At 42.5% G+C, this 19,695-nt stretch overlaps 1 protein-coding gene across 1 annotated transcript in view; it reads left to right on the forward strand.

Annotated features, from left to right (window-relative positions):
- The window catches only part of SLC7A14 (solute carrier family 7 member 14), a 110,576-nt gene that overhangs the window by 74,105 nt on the left and 16,776 nt on the right, over window positions 1-19,695 (forward strand). The window contains exons 3-5 of the mRNA XM_032341415.1: window positions 7,129-7,365; window positions 9,059-9,276; window positions 17,629-17,775. Of these exons, the coding sequence (XP_032197306.1) occupies window positions 7,129-7,365; window positions 9,059-9,276; window positions 17,629-17,775 (602 nt within the window). The remainder of the gene's footprint in view (window positions 1-7,128; window positions 7,366-9,058; window positions 9,277-17,628; window positions 17,776-19,695) is intronic.

Consider the following 19,695-nt stretch of genomic DNA (forward strand, 5'->3'; position numbering starts at 1 on the left):
CCCATCCCCGCACATGCTCAGTGCAGCCCTGTGAGTCCACGGAAGAAGGTCAGAGCTTCGGGAAAATATGGGATGAGGGGGATCCTGAGAGGACCAGCCTCAGGCCTCCCACCCCCTCCTCAAAGAGAGCCACTGGTTTTACTTATTTTCATATGAGACTATCAAAAAGCACTATGTGCGCAAAGAGGGTTTTACAACCAAGACAAAGCTTTAAAACTACAGAAGTAGACGAACTGGGTGGATTTTTTCAGCTGGATTCCCCCAATTTATTAAAAAGGTCTCACTCCCTCAATCACTTGAACCCAGTTCACCTCTGCAGACTCATCCTCCTCAATCTCTAGAGCAGCCCGCATGTGCCATTCCAGCTACCCCCTTCCATCTGCCTGAGACCACCCTTACCCATCTGGTTTTGCTTGGAAAAGCCCAACTGACCCTTCGATATGTGATCAGAAGCTTACCCCTTCATCCCGACTTCCCCAGCAATGAAGCACTGTGTTATCTAAAAACTGCTCACCCCCCCGGGCTCCCAGAGCACCTCATAAATACTATATGGTATTAAATACTGGCTATGTGGAATCATCTGTTTATCAAACTCTTTCCTGATTGGAATATAGATGCTTTAAGGTCAGGAGATCTCTGTCTCTGGTATTCATTTCAGGGCCTAACATCGTAGGTACTTAACCACGTGTGTCACTTCAGGGTGTCTGGATGGCTCTGTTGGTTAAGCATCTGACTCTAGTTTTGGCTCAGGTCATGATCTCAGGGTCATATGATTGAGCCCTGCATCAGGCTCTGCACTCAGTGTGATGTCTACTTGAGATTCTCTCTCCTTCTCCCTTTGCCCCTTACCATACTTGCTTTCTCTCTCTAAAATAGGATAGGGGCACCTGGATGGCTCAGTGGGTTAAAGCCTCTGCCTTTGGCTCAGGTCATGATCTCAGGGTCCTGGGATTGAGCCCCACATCAAGCTCTGCTCAGCAGGGAGCCTGCTTCCCTTTCTCTGCCTGCCTTTCTGCCTACTTGTGACACCTCTCTCTCTCTCTCTCTCTCTGTCAAATAAATAAATAAATAATCTTTTAAAAAATAAAAGAAGATAGAATAATGTAAAATCTTTTTAAAAAACAACAATGGGTGTCACTTAAAAGAAACTAGGAAGTCAAAAGTTATTGTAGGAAACTACCTGTTAGTGGGAAAGCGTCTATTTAAGTAGAGTAATTGGAATTCAAGTGTGAATAACCTCTAGATGTAATCTCTCCACGTGAAAGTACACTTTAAAAGCACACTTTTAAAAAGTACTGGTATAGCTAATGGCTTTCTTTAGTGGAATGTGAAGGGAAATAGAGTTCTTGAATGGAGAAATCCTTGTCTTTCACCTACTCCCAGGGGGATCTTTCTCTTTTACACCTTCCTAGGATGGAGGAGATGGTTCTAAGAGAGAAAAGGAGAGGCAGAGCAGGCTATGAGTGGTGGGAGGCACAAACAGTAATTATTTTGACTACTGGAGGCATCATACTGAGCACAGTTTGGAAAGGTCAACATCATAGGTGGGCTCTCTGGGAGTACTTAATGTAAGGCGCATTGATTATACCTGTATGGGACAGAAGCACAGACTCTCTGAGTTGGAAAGACATTCGCACTGAAAAGGACCAAATTTCTCATAACTCCAAATTATACATCACTTAGGGCACTCAAGAGGAGATCAATAGAGAATATTTTAAATACGGAATCCCCTTGCTATCTTATCTCAAGCCTCTTTTCAATGCGTAATTCCTAAGTTTGACTTCTCTTTAGGCTGGCAGTTTGTCAATTTAACCAAAAACAGTCCTGGGTATAGAAATAAAACAAAACAATAAGGAAGTGACAAAATATATATTATAAACATAATATACTTAAAGAGCGGATCATTTGAAAAGGGTATCTGAGTTGTAGGCCATGAGAAATCACTCTGTTCCCTCTTGTTCTGCTCAAATGAATCCTCTGTATTTGTCAGGGATCAGGACTTGCCATCTCTGAACAGCTCCATTGGGAAACTTCCACCCAATGGTCTGCAGCAGGCGGTCACTCATGATGGCCATCTGTACCCCAACATTGCACTTCATGTTGATTTTCTCCAGGTATGCAATTACACTTTTGGAATCAATGTGTCTCTCCCTCTCCAATCACTTGATGGTTAGCCAAGAGATACAGAATCACTTTGATAATAGCATAAGGCAAATATGACTCAGAAGATAACCCCAAGGGAAGAAATTTTTAATGCATTACTAAATTGAATAGGGAATAGTTATAAATTTTTCTCTCATTTAGAATAATGATTCCCCACCCTAGTATACCAAATTGACTTCAGATAATAAATACTTTGAAATTCTTCCTTTGCTACCTTAAAATGCAAACTAGAGATAATGCTATCTTCCTACCCAATTTTTAATAGACATTAATATTAAATTTTATTTTTTTAAGTTTTTATTTAAATTCCAGTTTGTTAACATACAGTATAGGGGCATCTGGTTGGCTCAGTCAGTTAAGCATCCGCCTTCAGCTCAGGTCATGATCCCAGGGTCCTGGGATCAAGCCTCACGTGGGGTTCTCAGCTCAGCAGGGAGTCTGCTTCTCCTTCTCCCTCTGCCTGCCACTCCTCCTGCTTGTGCTCTGTGCATGTGTGTGTGTCAGATAAATAAAATCTTCATTAAAAAAACATAGAGTGTAATATTAGTTTCAGGTATACAACACAATCAGGTATACAATAAGACTTCCATAAAACACCCAGAGCTCATCATAACAGGTGCACTTCTTAATCCCCATCACCTATTTAACCCATCCCTCCACTCAACTCCCCTCTGTAACCCTCAGTTTGTCCTCTACAGGTAAGAGTCTGTTTCTTGGTTTGCCTCTCTCTCTCTCTCATTTTCTCTTTGCTCATTTGTTTTGTTTCTTGAATTCCACATATGACTGAAATCATATGGTCTTTGTTTTTCTCTAAAGACAGACACTGGGACTGTTTCCATAATGTGGCTATTGTAGATAATGCTGCTATAAACATTGGGGTGCATGTATCCCTTTGAATTAGTATTCTTGTATTCTTTGGGTAAATGCCTAGCAGTGTTGGATCACAGGGTAGTTCTATTTCTAACTTTTTGAGGAAACCTCCACTGTCTTCCAGAACTACAAACTTAATTTTTTAAAAAATCAATATGCCATGAGTATGGAAGTTAGATGAAAGAAAAGTCATTTCTAGTAAAAATAACATTTCATTGTACTTAACCTGAGGCATAAGCGCATTAAGAGACATAATGCACTTATCAGAAGTCTGCTGTATTTACACAACTGCTGTTGTGTAAATGTGTAAATTTACGCAACACACAAGTGTGCTGTTTGATGTCCAGAGACCATGAGTCATGTTACTCTTGATGATATGGTTTTCCAAAATAATGGCCAACAATTGGGAAATTCCAAACAAAACAAATCACAAATGTCCCTCAATTTACCCAATTGTTGTAGCCCTGGAAAATTCAATGTATATAATATCATTTTTATAAAAATGTGTTAATATATAAAATGGAGATAGATTCAGGCTCAGAAATTATGCACAGGTTTTTATACTTTATAAACCTGTTTTTATAAACAGGTCCATTGGGACCCTCAGGAGTTATGGAAGACACAGGACAATGCCTCATTCTGTGGGAATGTCTAACATTCTGTTAGAATGTCTAACCACACAGGCTCCTCCCTACTCCCTCAGGTGTCCACAATCATCATGAGAATGATGGGCACCCCCACAGATTTCCAAAATGTCCCTAGGCAGCAATATCCCTTTTGCTGAGAACTACTGGTTTGCTGTTTTTTCTCCAGGGCTGCCCCCACTGACTCAAATGACTGAAAGTTGATTCTAACTATGAAACCAAAGAATGATAGCACTAGAAGGGACCCTAAAGTTTATTTATCTGGCCCTTCCCTTTACCCATGTTAGGTAAGTAACTTGCCCTTAGATACTCAGTTATTATACAATCTAGGATAAAAACCATGGTTTCCCTTTGGTTTTTCTTTTTTATTGAAAATAGAAAGATACCTTTGAATATGTCTCTCTGACACACCAGATATTTTTTAAAAGTTTAGTGATTGACAATATTTTCTGGTTTTTTTCAGGACATTTGGGGTTGAAATCATTCCTCACCACTGAGCTTCAGTGTCAGGCTGGATACTCTCTAGTGCCCACTAAAATCCTGGATTCTTGCATGCAAATAAATCAGAAAGATGTAAAAATAAAATCTTTTACAAAATGTCCAAAAGACTGGCCTCTAGGAGCAGAATTGTCTTAGCCGGTTAGTGTCCAATTGGTTTTCCCACTATTCTTCCCAAACTCCAGCTATCAGAATCTAAGCAGGACCTTGGGAACTAAATAACTGACTTCATACGCTCGTGCCCTGCGCAGGGCCTCTGGCTCTGCCATAGGACAGCAATGCATGGGTTCCTTCACATGACCTAAGGAAGACTTGGCTATTTGCCAACTATCCTTGGCGAGTGGGTTCTGATGGTGAATTGGGTATTTTTACATCTAATTTGGCAGATCAAATTAAGGAGAGAAACACTGATTGCCCAAACTTCATAATAATGGCTCTCCAAATTAAATTTTATGCCAATTTCGAAAGCACTGGCTGAGAAACTTCACTTTACAAGACTTGTGCACTATCAGGAGTAAAGATGGTGAAGAGAAGAAACTCATAGGATATAAAACTTATTGGGTAAAGCTGTGGATCCTACACCAAAGAGTAGAATTCGGATTGCCTCCTAATCCTTTCCTCACGCCACACTAAAAGGGCAACCTAATGTATATCTGCAAACCCAACTCTCTTCAGGAGATGAAAACAGAGAAGTTCCTTCAAGCATTCAAGAAAACACTATCAGGTCCTCATACTCAGCACTTACACACTCTTTCCTCACAGAAAAATTCTCCAGCCCTTCCTTCAGAGAATAACTCCTCTTAATTTTAGACTCATTCTAACAATTTAAAGAACAGGTGTTGAAAACAGCAATTTAGAAAAGGAGGTGGTCTGCCTGCTCAAGGTAATCCCTGTGACAGCAACAAAAAGAAACAACTGATAGACCTCCAGGAAGGAGGTGGAGAACTGTTTTACAAAGGGGCAAGGGGATCGACATAGGAATTCAATATGAGGGGCCTAGAATGGCCTAGGTTATTCAGTGCAGAGACTGGTGGCTTTGCTAGCCCTGAGAATGTCTCCATATATAGAAAAATATAGTAAACGATGTAAGGGGAAAATATGCCTAATATATTTAGCAGCAAAATCTATAAAATCCAATGAAACAAGTAGAATCCTTGAGTGTCAGAGTTGGAATACCCTTAAGAGGACATCCTTATCTAATTCCTTTATTTTACAAAAAAGGAAACAGAATATAAAGGAATGAGCAGGATCAAGGCAGAGTTGAGACAAGAGCACAGCCGCGCTGGTCCAGTGCTCCTTCCACACAGACATCCTGAGAGCTGACAGCTCTAAGGGGTAGGAAAAGAGATGTTGCATCAACTTTAATCATTCATTTGTGTCCTGGCTTCTGACATCTCTGCTTTAGCTTCCTTGCACTGATTTTACTCCCTGATTTGTGATGAGAGAACCTCAGTATTGGCCCTGAAAATTGGGACCAAAGGTCAAGTTTACCTTGAAATCCTTCCTACATCCCATTCCTGGTGTGTTTTCTTCAAGCCGTCCTATGTTTGTCATCTGGCTTGGCACCCCACCTGCTGGCCTCACACCCAGACTTCCCAGGATGATGTAGGAAATGCTCCCAACTCCCAGAAGCTTGGCATAATCCCAGTCTCTTCCTAATTTAATCTATAACTCCATCAAAGAAAGAGGGAATATGGTAGTGTTTTTCAATAGTAAGAGGAGAGCTTGAGAAAACATAGATTCCTGATCCTCATCCCTAAAATTATGATTGAATAGATGATTCTAGTGGAAGTGGGTCTTGACCCACTTTGGAAAACACATGGCTTCTACTTACCTCTCCAGGCTCCTCTGCCCTCAGTCCCCTCCTGCACACTCCCCTCCACCCAAGTTCTTCAGAATGCACACCCACCATGTCTTCGCTTCATGTTCCACCTTCTTTGCCCAGTTAATTTTTCCCTATACCTCAAAACCAGCTGATGCACATGTCTCTCCTCTCTGCTTTCTGTATTCCCATATGCCTCTGTATTATTAAGTTTATACAGCCTATCATGGACACTGACTTTTTGGTATATCTCCCCTTGAGGTCAGGTTCACGTCTCCCTTGCGTTTTTTATTCCCAGCATTTAGCCCCCTGCCAAGCACATAGTGCGCCCCCTATAAATGTTCATTAAATTATCTTTTCCACTTGCTAAATTTTCTTGTTAAAAACTAGTCACTTACTGGGGCGCCTGGGTGGCTCAGTGGGTTAAGCCGCTGCCTTCGGCTCAGGTCATGATCTCAGGGTCCTGGGATTGAGTCCCGCATCGGGCTCTCTGCTCAGCAGGGAGCCTGCTTCCTCCTCTCTCTCTCTCTGCCTGCCTCTCTGCCTACTTGTGATCTCTCTCTGTCAAATAAATAAATAAAATCTTTAAAAAAAAAAAAAACTAGTCACTTACTTAGATTTGCATTTTTTGTCAACCCCACCCCCCACATACAGTACAAAATTGTCACAGACAGCTTGAACCCAGGGTCCTGGGATTCTCCTCATTCTCAAATGAGGAGCACCTTCCCTCATATGTAAAAATGAAAGAGAAGAATGTTAACATAATGTAACCATGAAGTGCAGAGGTCATAATGACCTAGGCCTTCATTCAGCATCTCTGACACCTACGGAACATCACAGAGACATATACAACAAATAGGAATTTTTCTAAATAAAGAACAGTTACCAATAGTTCATTAGAATTATTTCTGATTGCCTTCCCAGACATTCAGGTTAAAAGTTTTTCGGAGCTGACATTGAAAGAAGTTAGAATTGGCCTTGACTTTTATGCCTATACATATGTAAATTTCACGTGTTTGTCTAAGATCGCAGAGGCTCCCAGTATTTCGTATCCAAGATGGTTAAACCTCTTGGTGAAGAGGTTAGCTCCTCTCCTGAAGTCCACCACCCACGTGTGCTTGTCCCATGCAGGCGTCTGCTATGCAGAGTTCGGAGTCCGCGTCCCCAAGACCACTGGGTCAGCCTATACCTACAGCTACGTCACTGTCGGGGAATTTGTGGCGTTTTTCATTGGCTGGAACCTGATCCTGGAGTACCTGATTGGCACTGCGGCTGGCGCCAGCGCTCTGAGCAGCATGTTCGACTCGTTAGCAAACCACACCATCAGCCGCTGGATGGTGGACAGCGTGGGAACTCTCAATGGCCTGGGTGAGACTGCCATGTCCTCTTACCCCAACCAGCAGACTCACCCCAACAAATAAATGGGTTCCCCTTTCAGGATTCCATTTGGAGAAATGTACCAAGAGCCTTAAATATGTCTTTTTTTTTTTTTCCCAAAGTAGTTCTCCTGTGAATCTATCCTAAGGAAATCATCCTAATTTCCATAAAAGCTTTATATGAAAAGATAATTATCGCAGCCTTATTTGTAATTTAAAAAATTTAGAAACAGCATTAAAGATTCTACAGTGGAGGAAATGATTAAGTAAATTGTGGAAGCATATTGTGTAGCGATTAAAAGGATGATTAGGAAGACTGTTGTAATAACATGGAATCCATTTTTGATATGATGTCAAGTGACAAAGGATACATATTATATATACATCATGCTTATAACTATATAAAAATAAAACCAATGCAAAAAAAATAATTGTAATGAACTTCTCCAGTGGTTTCACCACATTTTTTAAGATTTTCATAAATAAGCATGTGTTAAATTTTAAGTGACAAAATATACTTTTAAAGGGGACAAAATGGATTCAAGTCTAGCAGAAGTTAAGGAGGGGCAATATGACTGGGTAAATACTAAATCATCAGAACTTCACAAAACAAAGACCAGGAGTTCCATCCATCACTTGCTCCCACTTTCCATCCTGATGTCTAACTTTACCCTCTCTGATATTCATGGGAAGCCAAACAATAGTTGAGGAAGATTGGGGGTCTTGCCCCCAGAACTTCCAAGTACAGTTTCAGTGGCTGTGAGCCACTCGTGTGACTTTGATGTCCCTATCTCAGACGAACTGATAAAAATGCTGAGCATCCAGATACCATGAAAAGATAAAAAGTATGAAGACCACACGTCTGCACAGTATGATGATTTCATGGAGTTTTTAGCTCTGGAAGGGCCTCCAAAAATCAGGCAGTGCACACCCTTCACTTTACAGATGAGGTCCGGGGAACTGAAGCATTTGCCCAAGACCACCCAGCTGATAGTGAGCAAAAGTGCAACTGAGATTCAGGAGCCTCACAGCTGCGGCAATGCCTTTTTCCCTCTATAGAGGGCAGGAGTCCACTGGCCAACAGACCAGACCAACCAGGTGGGGGTGTGTCCACGGCTTCTTTTCTCTGCAACCACATACACATAAATGCAAAGAACACCCTTCTTCCAACAGTTTTCAAAGATACACATTTTAAAACTTTCTAAAAATGAAAAGATTCCTGGAATGGAGTGGAAAATTTATGGACTATAAAGTGAACAACAGTGAAGATAAACCACTTTTCAAATAACATGTTAAACCCATATATACAGCATGAATGTCTCAGGACAGTTCTGACTTCAGGTGTTCTATGCCATGATTCCCTAGACAGTGCTGTCATTGTCATGTCGTATAGCCCAATTTTGGGTCCGGGATATCAGGTCGTCTTACCTACATACCAAAACCTTCCCATTTGCAAATAGACACTTGTGGGCCACAATGTAGACACATATGCACACACATATACACTTGCACACAAACACGCACGTGGACACACATGCATGTCTGCACACACTTGCTTCTCCTCCCTCCATGATAAAGTAGTCACCCTTGCCAGAGCTGAGAGCAAGTGCCCTGACGGGGTGCTGTGAGTTTGCATGGCCCTTTTTTCCCTCTGGACAATGTTAACTCATGTCTTTGCCCCCTAGGGAAAGGTGAAGAATCGTACCCTGACCTTCTGGCTCTAGTGATTGCAATCATCGTCACCATCATTGTTGCACTGGGGGTGAAGAATTCCGTGGGCTTCAACAACGTCCTCAATGTGCTGAACCTGGCAGTGTGGGTGTTCATCATGATCGCAGGCCTCTTCTTCATCAATGGGAAGTACTGGGCTGAGGGCCAGTTCTTGCCCCATGGCTGGTCAGGGGTGAGTGCATCTCTAAAGCTTCATAAGGCTACTGCACATTCTACCTTCTGCCCTGTGGCTGAAACATATTTTCAAAAAATGCTGCTCTGTCCCATAATCTTCATGTCATCTTTTTCATCATTTTTTATCTGAATTTAATGGGAATGCTCTGAAGCGGTTCCCATATCATTTTTTTTACTTGTTTCACAAATATTTATTGAGACCCTATTTTATGCAAATAACCATAATAGATTTGATGTTTTGGCCATCTGAAATATGCCTAATCCTATGTGAAGTGCTCTGCATGTAGTATTTAAGTGTCCTAATAACTTTGGAAGGAAGATATTTGTATTCTGGTCTTACCGATGAAAAACTCATGCTCAGAGAGGGCAGGGGGCTCGCTATTAAGCACACAATGTAAGTGGCAGAGTCAAAACCCAAAGCCAGGACTGTCTGACTCCAAAGCCTGTATATGAACAGCTTGGTCCTAGAGAATCCCCCTAGAGTATTTTCAGAGAGACAGATAGCCCGAAATAGGCAAGGCAGTAAAGGAGCCAGAAGAGCGGGTAGGTAGGTAAGGGATGAGTGTTGCCTGGGTATCGAACTAGGGAAAAAATAGTTTTTAAATTTAATCCCTAAGTTTGACCCAATGTGGAGAGCCCCATTAAGATCTAGGTGCAGTTGAGTGGGCACAGTGCGGGCTGGTCATAAATCCCACTCTAGTGGCATGGCTCATGGCAGAGAAATCCACCTAGTGTGGTCAGAGAGTTGGCCAGAGAGTGGGCTAGACCTAAAGGACATTTTCAGATCTCAACCCCCTGATCTGGGTGGTGAGGTTTACACTAAAGAAAAATGGGAAGGTCAAGGGGCAAAATCTTAATACTGACAAGGAGTTCTAAATTGCGCCTGGATCCTTTTTCTGGTATGACAAAAAATGCTTACTTTATTAAATTCACTGGTAAAATTCAACCACCTATTCCTTTCTTGAAAATAGTAGAACATAAATCAGAGAATTTTGAGCTGGAAGAGATCTAAAGAATCACATGCTGCTACCCCTCATCTAGCAGGAGAAGAAACTGAGCCAAAGGGAGGCACGTCTGACTAGCCCTGGCAGAGAGCAAGTCTGGGACTCCACCAGACTTGCTTTTGTAAAAAGCTCTGGCTTAGACTGGTTTCCCTCCAAGATGTCCAGGGACCAGAAATCTCTCCTGGAGAGTGCTCAAAATAACTCCTATTTATTCTGAACCGTGCCACACCGTTCAATGCAGAGAAATAAGCAAGAGAGCAATTCAAGCCAAGATTTCTAGTCTTCTGCTTATCTGTAAGAATTCCACAGTACCACAAATTTCATCCCTCCTCCTTGAAATGCATAAATCCTGAAACTGGTCAAAACCAGAAGAGACAAAGACGCTGTTGACCCCATTCTTGATCCCCGAGTCAACAATTTCTTCCAATACATATCGTTCCTTTCCTATCAAATAAAAGAAACAACAAATTACAAGAGTGGCAAAGAAAAAGTGTTTTTCCGGAACTCAAGTGCATTTTTATCCTAGCACACAAAAACGTTCTCACCATTTTTTTTTTCATAATCTAAGAAATTTTGAGGTCACGGACTTATTTTTAAGACTTTGGCCAACAGCTAACTTCTGTGCTTTCGGATTTTCTCATTCATCACCTGGGAAAACTAATTGTACCAAAAGTTTGCCAAAACGAATAACATCCTGAATGGTTTCTTGGTGCACCTTGTGAGGTTAATAATAGTGATGCTTATTATCACTATTTACAGTTTAGAGTTTATCAGTTATCTATTAGGTGCCCAGCATTGTGCTCTAACAAAACTTTAAAGCAGGTATTGCTGTGCCTAACTTAACAGATAGAGAATCCACGGCTCAGAGAGGCAGAACGCATTTAGCCAGGGTCACTTAGCCAGTCAGCACCAGGGCTGAAATTCCTAGTTGGGTCTATGGGACTCCAAATTGCTTCCTATTACATGGTCGTTCCTTGCTTCTGACTCTTCTTTAAAAATGTAATAAGATAACTAATCCAACATGTTATGTTCTCCCTTCCTTTAAACTTTCACAAAGCCATAGAGTCTTAGAGTTAGAAGAAGCATTAGGACATGATGTAGCCTCTTTTCTTTCCTTCACATGGGAGTGTAAACCAGCCCAGACCAAAGTACATTGTTTACTAAGACATCGTAGCGAAACAATTTGAAAACATTTTTTAATTACTCAGTTCATGTCTAATTTTCAAAAATCTAAGAGCTCACCCAAATGGCACACATTATAGTCTAGGCCCCATGTAAAGACTGGAAGCAGTTAATCTCTTCTTTCCAAATACCCTTTGTTCATGCTGAAGAAGATGAACCGGTCTTTGAACTGTCCCTCTGTCTTTGTTCTGGGGTCTTTTTCTCTCTGGGGGTCTCCTCTTCACACTCAAAGGCCCCATATCCCTCTTTGGGATAGTCGGGAATCCACCCCATCGAGGAAGGAACTAATCAAGGCAGACTTAGGGGCTCCCATTTATACACCCAGGTTTTCACGAGGTTTTGTAGCAAGAAAAGAGGATCAGAAGTCAGACATAAAAGAAAGGAAAGGAAGGAAGCCATTCTTAACTTGCCATTATTTTTGTGACACATGCTTTCATATATACTTTTCAGGTAATCTTCACTACAGCCCTGATTTCTACTTTTACATCAAAATACCTTAAGTTGAGGAAAGTTAAGGTTATAGATCTAGATCGTAATAGAGCTGAAATTCAATCCCAGTCCTGGCTGAGTCAAAGTCCTTATTTACTCCACTACTCCCCCGACCTGGGTTTGGACACATGAAACCAATTGTCTCTTTTTTGCACCTTCGACCTCACTAACCTCATTCCAACCCAACCTTACTGTCTTGAGTAGGTTTGTCACTGGCCACTAAAAAAGTTTGCTGGGATTTTGCCTTTTTCACTGCAAATTCATTATCCCTGTAGGAAATTCAAATATGTGTTCTAGTGACTGTGACGAAAATCATCAGCTGAGCACAAAGGATGGCCCAGTTTGAGGATGGTGCTGACTCATCCTCTTTCCTATCCGCCTGGCCTTGGGTTCCTCCGCGGTACATTTCCTCCCTAGCAAACTGGCCTGGACCTGTTCTTTCTCAACTTTGTTTTCTGGTAACCCTTCCAGTCCAGTGAGGCCACTTTGGTTTTGGTTTGGTTTTGTTTTATTTTTAAGTAAGCTCTATGCCCAACATGGGACTTGAATTCATGACCCCAAGTTCGATTTTCATGTTCTACTGACTGAGCCACCCAGGAAACCCTAGCAAGGACACTTTGAATATGGATCCTAATTTTTAAAGTGTGACACCCTCTCATGAACATGTCATCTACCACGTTAACAAACACACTTGCTACTCTCTTACCTAACAATTGTCAACAACAAGGTGAGTTGCCTACTTGGCAGCTGAATGGTCTTCTCCTTAGGGAAAACCTGTCCTCTACCCCTGACAAGGGGCCTAGTTCAGAGTTCTAATCCACTTCAGGTAGGAGGGGGTGGAGAAGATCATTGTGTTGGAGATGGTTTTATAAGGATACCATTACATGACTTGAAACACAATTCTCACGTACTTTGAAAGAGCTAATAATGAACAGTCTATCCTCTGGCCATGGACCCCTCATAAGCTTACTCTTTCCCTGCTCCAACCACATCCTTCCAAAGAAAATAGCTTAAGGAATGGTTTACTCACTTACAGGTTCTGGGTCAAATGCTTCTTTGGTCTTAAAGAGCTTAAGAACAACAAACATTTTTCTCTAGATCAAGTAACTGCTGGCCCTCAGCTGAACCCCTGCTTCCCTTTACAGTTCCTCAGCCCCTGAACATTGCTGGATGTGTATTCCCTGTATGTTATTTGTTCTCGATGATATCTTATGGTTTTTCTTGAACCAAATGAGACACTCTACCCGCACAAATAGCTCCCAGGAAAATGGTCCATAACAAGTATTTGTGGGGAATGCTGACTGCCTCCAAACAAAGGGAAAGTTGTTTTTCATGTTCTCCACATTTTAATTCACTTGCTGGAACCTATTAGCACATTCCGCTGTCACTGTGGACAGGGTGCTAATAGATCTGGAGCATGAGGGTGGTAGAAAACGCTATTAAAGTCAGAGTTTTGTCTTGTTACCTTGGGAGTGAATTATATAAAGGTACCTAATTAGCTCCTAGGCATCTGGCAGAATGGCCAACGCAGAGTATGGAGAGCTGCCTCACGAATATCAGTTCCACATAGGAGGCCAGCTTTTAGGGACTCCACACCCTGAATAGCATGCCACTAACGACATTGCTTGACAGCTAAATAAGCAGCAGCCAGCCCTCCAGCAACTGAGGCACATGCTGCTTTCCCCACTAAAGCTCTCTAAGGGGATGGGCTGATTTGCGTCACCCAGCTGAGAAGCTACACCAGCTTGACTTTGGAAAACCATTTCTGCTTATGTCATCAAATTATAAAGTTAATTTTAAAAGTTGGGATAAAGCGCCAGTGAACCTAGAGACACACATAGACACACACTTCACCCACCAATTTCATTCAGAGATGCTCATTCCTAAGTGCACACACATTCTTCCATACTTGGAAGGAAATCCTAATCACAGATCCCAGTGGCCAGATCTGCGGTCTGGATAGAGCGAAGTGGAAAGTAGTTTTAGTAGTGGTCTTTAGGGTAGAGACACACCCATACACAGTTTCATTTCCTGGCTCTTTTGTATTCATCAATCAGGGATCATTTGTTTACAAGCAAGAAAAACTCATTCAAACTAACTTAAGTAAAATAGGTGAATTTATTTGCTAATTTTATGCTCTTTTCTTCGATAATCTGTTTATTTGATCTATGTCTTGTTAGATCAGAATCTGTTTGATCTTGCAGATTTGCCCCCCACACACACCAGATCCATTATTCACCCTTCATACTCTGTTTTATGCTCCAGAAGGAGAATAAATGGGGCCTTCACTGAAATCGTTTCATTCAAACCATCCGAGTTAAATTCTGATTCCTACCTAATGCAGTGGAACCTCTAAACATCCTACCTTTGATCTGCCAGTCGTCCTTCAGTCATAATGGCTTTCCAGTTCTACATAGCAAACTCAGGCTGACAGACGTTCTCTCCGCAAACTTTCCGCCTCCATTCCCAACTTGACCAGAGATAGTCAATATTCTGGTAACTCATAATTATCAGTAATTGCCATCTATTCTTTAAATTGTTTGGAAAATAGTAACATTTGTATCTTGCAAAGAATATAAACACCTAGTAATCTTGTTTAGTTTATTACCACAGTCAAGGTCACACTTGAGGTCTTCAAGTGTCCTCTAGACTCCAAGCCCCAGGGGGTTAAGCTCACGGCTGTATCCATATCACAAAATGCCTGTCAAAATGGAGTAGTTAATAAGATATATGTCCAGTTCTAAAAAAAGAAACAAGGAAGAGGAAGAATTTGTTTATGCCTTTGGGTTCATCTGTTCTAGATGAACTTACTGCCCTAGTAAGTTTTCTTACTCTAGGAATAAAAAATGCTGTTAGCAAGAGCTAATATTTATTAAGCACCTACTGTGGTCTATGACTGAAGTTCACTATATTATCTCATTTAATCCTCATAACCACACTATGAACTAAATACTATTTTCATTTCCATTTAAGAAAATGAGGCTCCAAGATTAGGAGCTTGTTCTAGGTCACCAAGCCTGTGTGTGACAGAACCACCCTCAGTTTGATAGTCCACAAAATCTGCTCTCTTAACCAAATCCAGTGCCCGCCCCCAACACCCCCACCCTCTGTATGGCTTTGCGATTCCCTCTAGAGCCCACAGTATACTTCTCCTCCAACTGTTTCATCGTCAGTACATCAAAACTGTAAGGTGTCTTCCATGTCTTTCACTGAGTTTTCTTTTCATGTTACACATCTCTAGGTCCCCAGTGATTCCTCATACAGCATGGCTTACAGACCTCTCCTCTTGTTCTAGTGTAGACGTGCCCCAAAGTTCTTATTTAACACACTTCCACCCTCCCCCTTCCTCAGCAGTGAGGGCTGGCAATATCTATTAACTTTCCATCCAGAACCGACCACACCAAAGAGGCATCACACTGTCTCCCTGGGACCCCCTAACTGGGAGCAATACCTCATCCAACTGATGGGTGTAACAGATCCGTATGATTTACAGGAGTCGTGTGTGCACGCATGTGCATAAATGTGTAAGGGAAGAAGGATGTTAAAGGAAGAGAAAGCAGAGCCTGTTTTCTGGAAGCTGTCTTGAAGCAACGCTTTCCTTGATGGGGGCAGTTTAAGGAGTCTGCAATCCCAGCATCTGTTCATCCTTAAAAACCAAAAACATTTCCTAGACAACTGAAAACAAGCACGTTTCCAAACCTATGAACCTCCATGCACAATGAAGTGAGATCTGTTTTCTGTCCTTGACTGGAGATCCAAACACTTTCCATTCCCTGAAATGAAAGACTTACTGACGTGAAATCAGAGTTATCTCCCCTCCCAGAAAGTAGCCCCTATACCCTGACAACAACTGCTTGTTTGAGAAGTTCTTTCTACCTAACTTATTAGAATAGACCAGGAGCTCTTTGATTGTTCTGTGCCACGTGCTCCTTGGCAGTCTGGTGAAGACTCTGAGCTCCTCTAAGAATCGTGTTTATAAATGAAGAACCTAATTACACAGGAATTCAAAAGAAATCAAATACATTTAAATATATTAAAATATAGTTATAAAAATATTTTTAAATTGTGATATAATAACAATGTACTTCTTTGGTGTTTTAAATATTAATATCTATGTCTAATAACTATCATAATTTGGAAGTAGCAAAAAGCACAAATGATACTTCAACATCTCTACAACGATCTATTATGGAAAAAAGATCTGATCGCTATTGGTGACACAGTCACAGGTACTCTCTGTTACCTACATTCGTTATTAAAAGAAATGCTGATGTTCAGTCAGAGGTTAGTAAAGATAAAAAGGTAATCTCTTCCCAGGAAAATTCATAGACCCCCTGAGTTGAATGGACCCCAGGATAAGAGCCCCCAGTTAGGAAACTGAAACTTTAGAAACCTGGAAGGGGGAAGACTTGTGACCAAAACTTGCTTCTGAGGTTTGAGAAGATCTTCAGTTTGTAATGTACTGGTAGGTTCCAGTACTTAGTATTTTGTCTTTTACTTATTGAGAAACCAGTAGGATAGTTTAAGAGTGAGAATTTGGACACAGTTTCTCCGCTTGGCACATGTATTGAATTTCAGCATTTATAAGCTGTGTGTGGAGAAAAGAGGGGAAATGGTCTATTCTGTAATGAATCTCATTTCTGAACCCCTGGCTAGAGCTTGCATACTGCCAAGGCCCCTCACCCTCTACACACAAGCCTGGAAAAAGCTCTCTCACCTTCCCCTAAAAGGACATTCCCCAAGCATTCAAAGAGGCCTACTTTTTCCTTTCAGCTGACATTGCAAATGGTTAGGTGGGGGAAATATTAGTTGATTCCTTGGAAGAAAGTAACACTCTCTTTAAGGGAAGATTTTCACTGACATCTTGACTTATCAAGTCCCAACCACCCTTGGAGCCAGGCAGGCTCCTGTCTGACAGACATCCAGCAGATGTCACTGGATACTACCTCCACAGCCTACAGGGCCTCTTACCACACATCCTCTCCTGCCTTGTAGCCCAACTAAGTCACTCAAGCCTCCAAAAGAGCAAAAAATCCAACTGTCTCTACCTATGTTCCCATGAAAGACAATAGGATATCTGAAGATCTGAACATCTTTTATAGCGTTTCAGATCTAGAAGTTACCACAGAGATGATCTATCAGGGGCACTAATGGTAATTTGGGCAGGACAACTTCTTGTGCATTAGCATTTGAGCCCCATCCACTAAATGCTGGAAGTGCATGCCCCATGTCTCTGTGACCCTCACAAGTAGCTCCTTACATTTCCAAACATCCCCTAAGGGAGGTCACACAGCCCCTGGTTGTGGGTCAGAACCACTGAATGAAAATGAAGCACAGAGAGCTTTCATGAGTTCCCCCAAGACATAGGGATAGCCAACTTATTGGTTTGCTTATAACCCCACTTATTTTCCAAAATGATCTGAATGTGTTGAACAACCCAGTTTTCATTTATCCAGAATTCTCCTTATCTCCATTTTACACATGAAGGAATTGCCCAGGGTCACACAGCTAGAAAGTACAGGAGATCAGAACTCAAGCTTTGAGCACAAGTTCCACTATGTTACTCCCGCTGCTGCTCAGGAATGTCACCAGACACGGGCAGTTGCTGGTACCGTGTGTTAGGCCCTTGTGCTGCCCTGACACTCTGAGTCTGAGAAATGCCATTATCCCACCAGGTGCTGCAAGGAGCAGCCACGTGTTTCTATGCTTTCATCGGCTTTGACATCATCGCCACCACTGGAGAGGAAGCCAAGAATCCAAACACGTCCATCCCTTATGCTATCACCGCCTCCCTGGTCATCTGCCTGACAGCATATGTTTCTGTAAGTACTACATCCTTTCAGGACCATCCTGATGGCCTTTTCATATCTGACTTTAAAATGGAGCTCTGGGACTGGGTTACCTTCTGTCAGGAAGTGGTCCTTCCTTGTGCAATCTTGGTAACTGTATGCATGTGTCCACACATGCTCTATCCCCATCCACACGTGACAAGAAGAAAATCAGGACTGCAAACTGGACATGTGAGCAGCCCTGAGCCCTCACTTCACCCTTGGTCTCTGAGTCTCCATCCCCATTCCTCCCTACACACACAGGCTCTGGGTGTCTGCTGCTGCCCAGGGATGGTGTACAGGGAGTGGGCTGCTGTCCAAGGAGCTCAGATCATAGGCTGGCAGTAACGGGTGGGTGTGCAAGCAGAAGCATTGTGGACCTCTGTGCACCCTCCTCAATGCTCTTCTGTCTTCTGGGAACTTCCCGGCAGCGAGAGGCAAGGCTCTCCCAGAGTGGGGAGAGAGAACACATCATCCTCTAGAGACACTCTTCCCCTTAAATCTCAGAGGAAATTTCTTTTTGCTGTTGCTCCCTCTTTTTACACTGGCCCAAGCTTCTTTTTAAGGTTTTCTGACTAAAAGAAATCTTCAGAAGGAAGCCTTCAGCCTTGTCTTCTCAGGGTCACTTCCCTGAGACGATCTTCACACTCCTCATGTGTCATTTGTCAGCTCCCATCCCAGAATTTCTATCACAGAAATAGTTCACTCACAACCAACATACCCCCCCACCCAACCCCTGGCAATGGAAAGAACCAGTTGAGAAGCCAATAGGTATGTCATTACACCAATGCCGCAGGCCCTGAGGGTCCCACTCACTTCAGTTACCAGAAATAGGAAAGAGCCAGCAGCTGGGGACATGTCCTATCAACACTGCTACACCAGCTGCATAGCATAGGAAAACTACCTTTCTCCCAGCAACTAAAGCAAAACAATAACATCTTTAGCAACTAAGGAAGCCAGACCAGTGGCTGGCTTGATCATGATGGCAAGCTGCAAAATAATACTGTCCTGGACACCAAAGGAAAACACAAGAGTAGCCTTCAATGTGGTTTATAAGGAATTCACCTGCTCCTCACAATTGTTTTATGGGTAGGTCAATTATCACCTCGCCCTATGCACACACAGGCAAGTAGCTTCATTTTATCCATACCCTAGTTATCCCTGCAGACAGCATGTTTAGGGAGTGATGTGGGAAGAGCAGCAGAGACACTCAGCTCTGCCTTTCCCCTCTTATTCCTCCCTCATATCCGTCTGCCTCCTCCTGGGGTCAACCCCTGTGGCACACACAATAAAGTTAATAATCACAATTCCTTTCATAGAACAGCACTTTATAGACTACAGAGTACTTCTATGCATCTATCAACTTTTTGCCCATCCTGATCTAATGTGAACAGCAGGCACAATGCAAATTGCTGTAGGGATCCGTCCCACTCTCCTCTAGCCCACCCCCGAAGAGGATGTTGCAAGTGGTGAAGTTGCTGGGAAACATTCTCTTTTACAACACATGGCCCTTACCCATGACTCAGGGGCTGTTCGGTGTTGTGCTGGTCAGCAGGCTGTCATCCCACCATCAGAAGAGCCAAACCGTGGGGCTGTGGTATTCCATCCTCCTGTCCTCCCTAGCAGCCCATGGCTTCGCCGGAGGATTTTGGCTCCTGAGAAATATGCAAAGAAGTGGTCTAGAAATGCACTGCCCTCTCCCTTTCAGGCTCTGAACTCCCTTCCTGATGCCAGTATTGGCCTCTGCAGGCCAGGGAAGGCCTGGTCTTATGACCGGTGGCTTTATGGCCCAGGGCCATGAGGAAGGGTTGTTATGGCAGATTTATCACATACAAAGGAAGATAGGTCCTGGGAGCCAAGTGACTCCTGGCTAAGCAAAGCCACAATAGTCTTACAAAACCAGAGTAGAACTGG

This window comes from Mustela erminea, chromosome 1, assembly GCF_009829155.1.
Source record: "Mustela erminea isolate mMusErm1 chromosome 1, mMusErm1.Pri, whole genome shotgun sequence".
Lineage (NCBI taxonomy): Eukaryota > Metazoa > Chordata > Mammalia > Carnivora > Mustelidae > Mustela > Mustela erminea.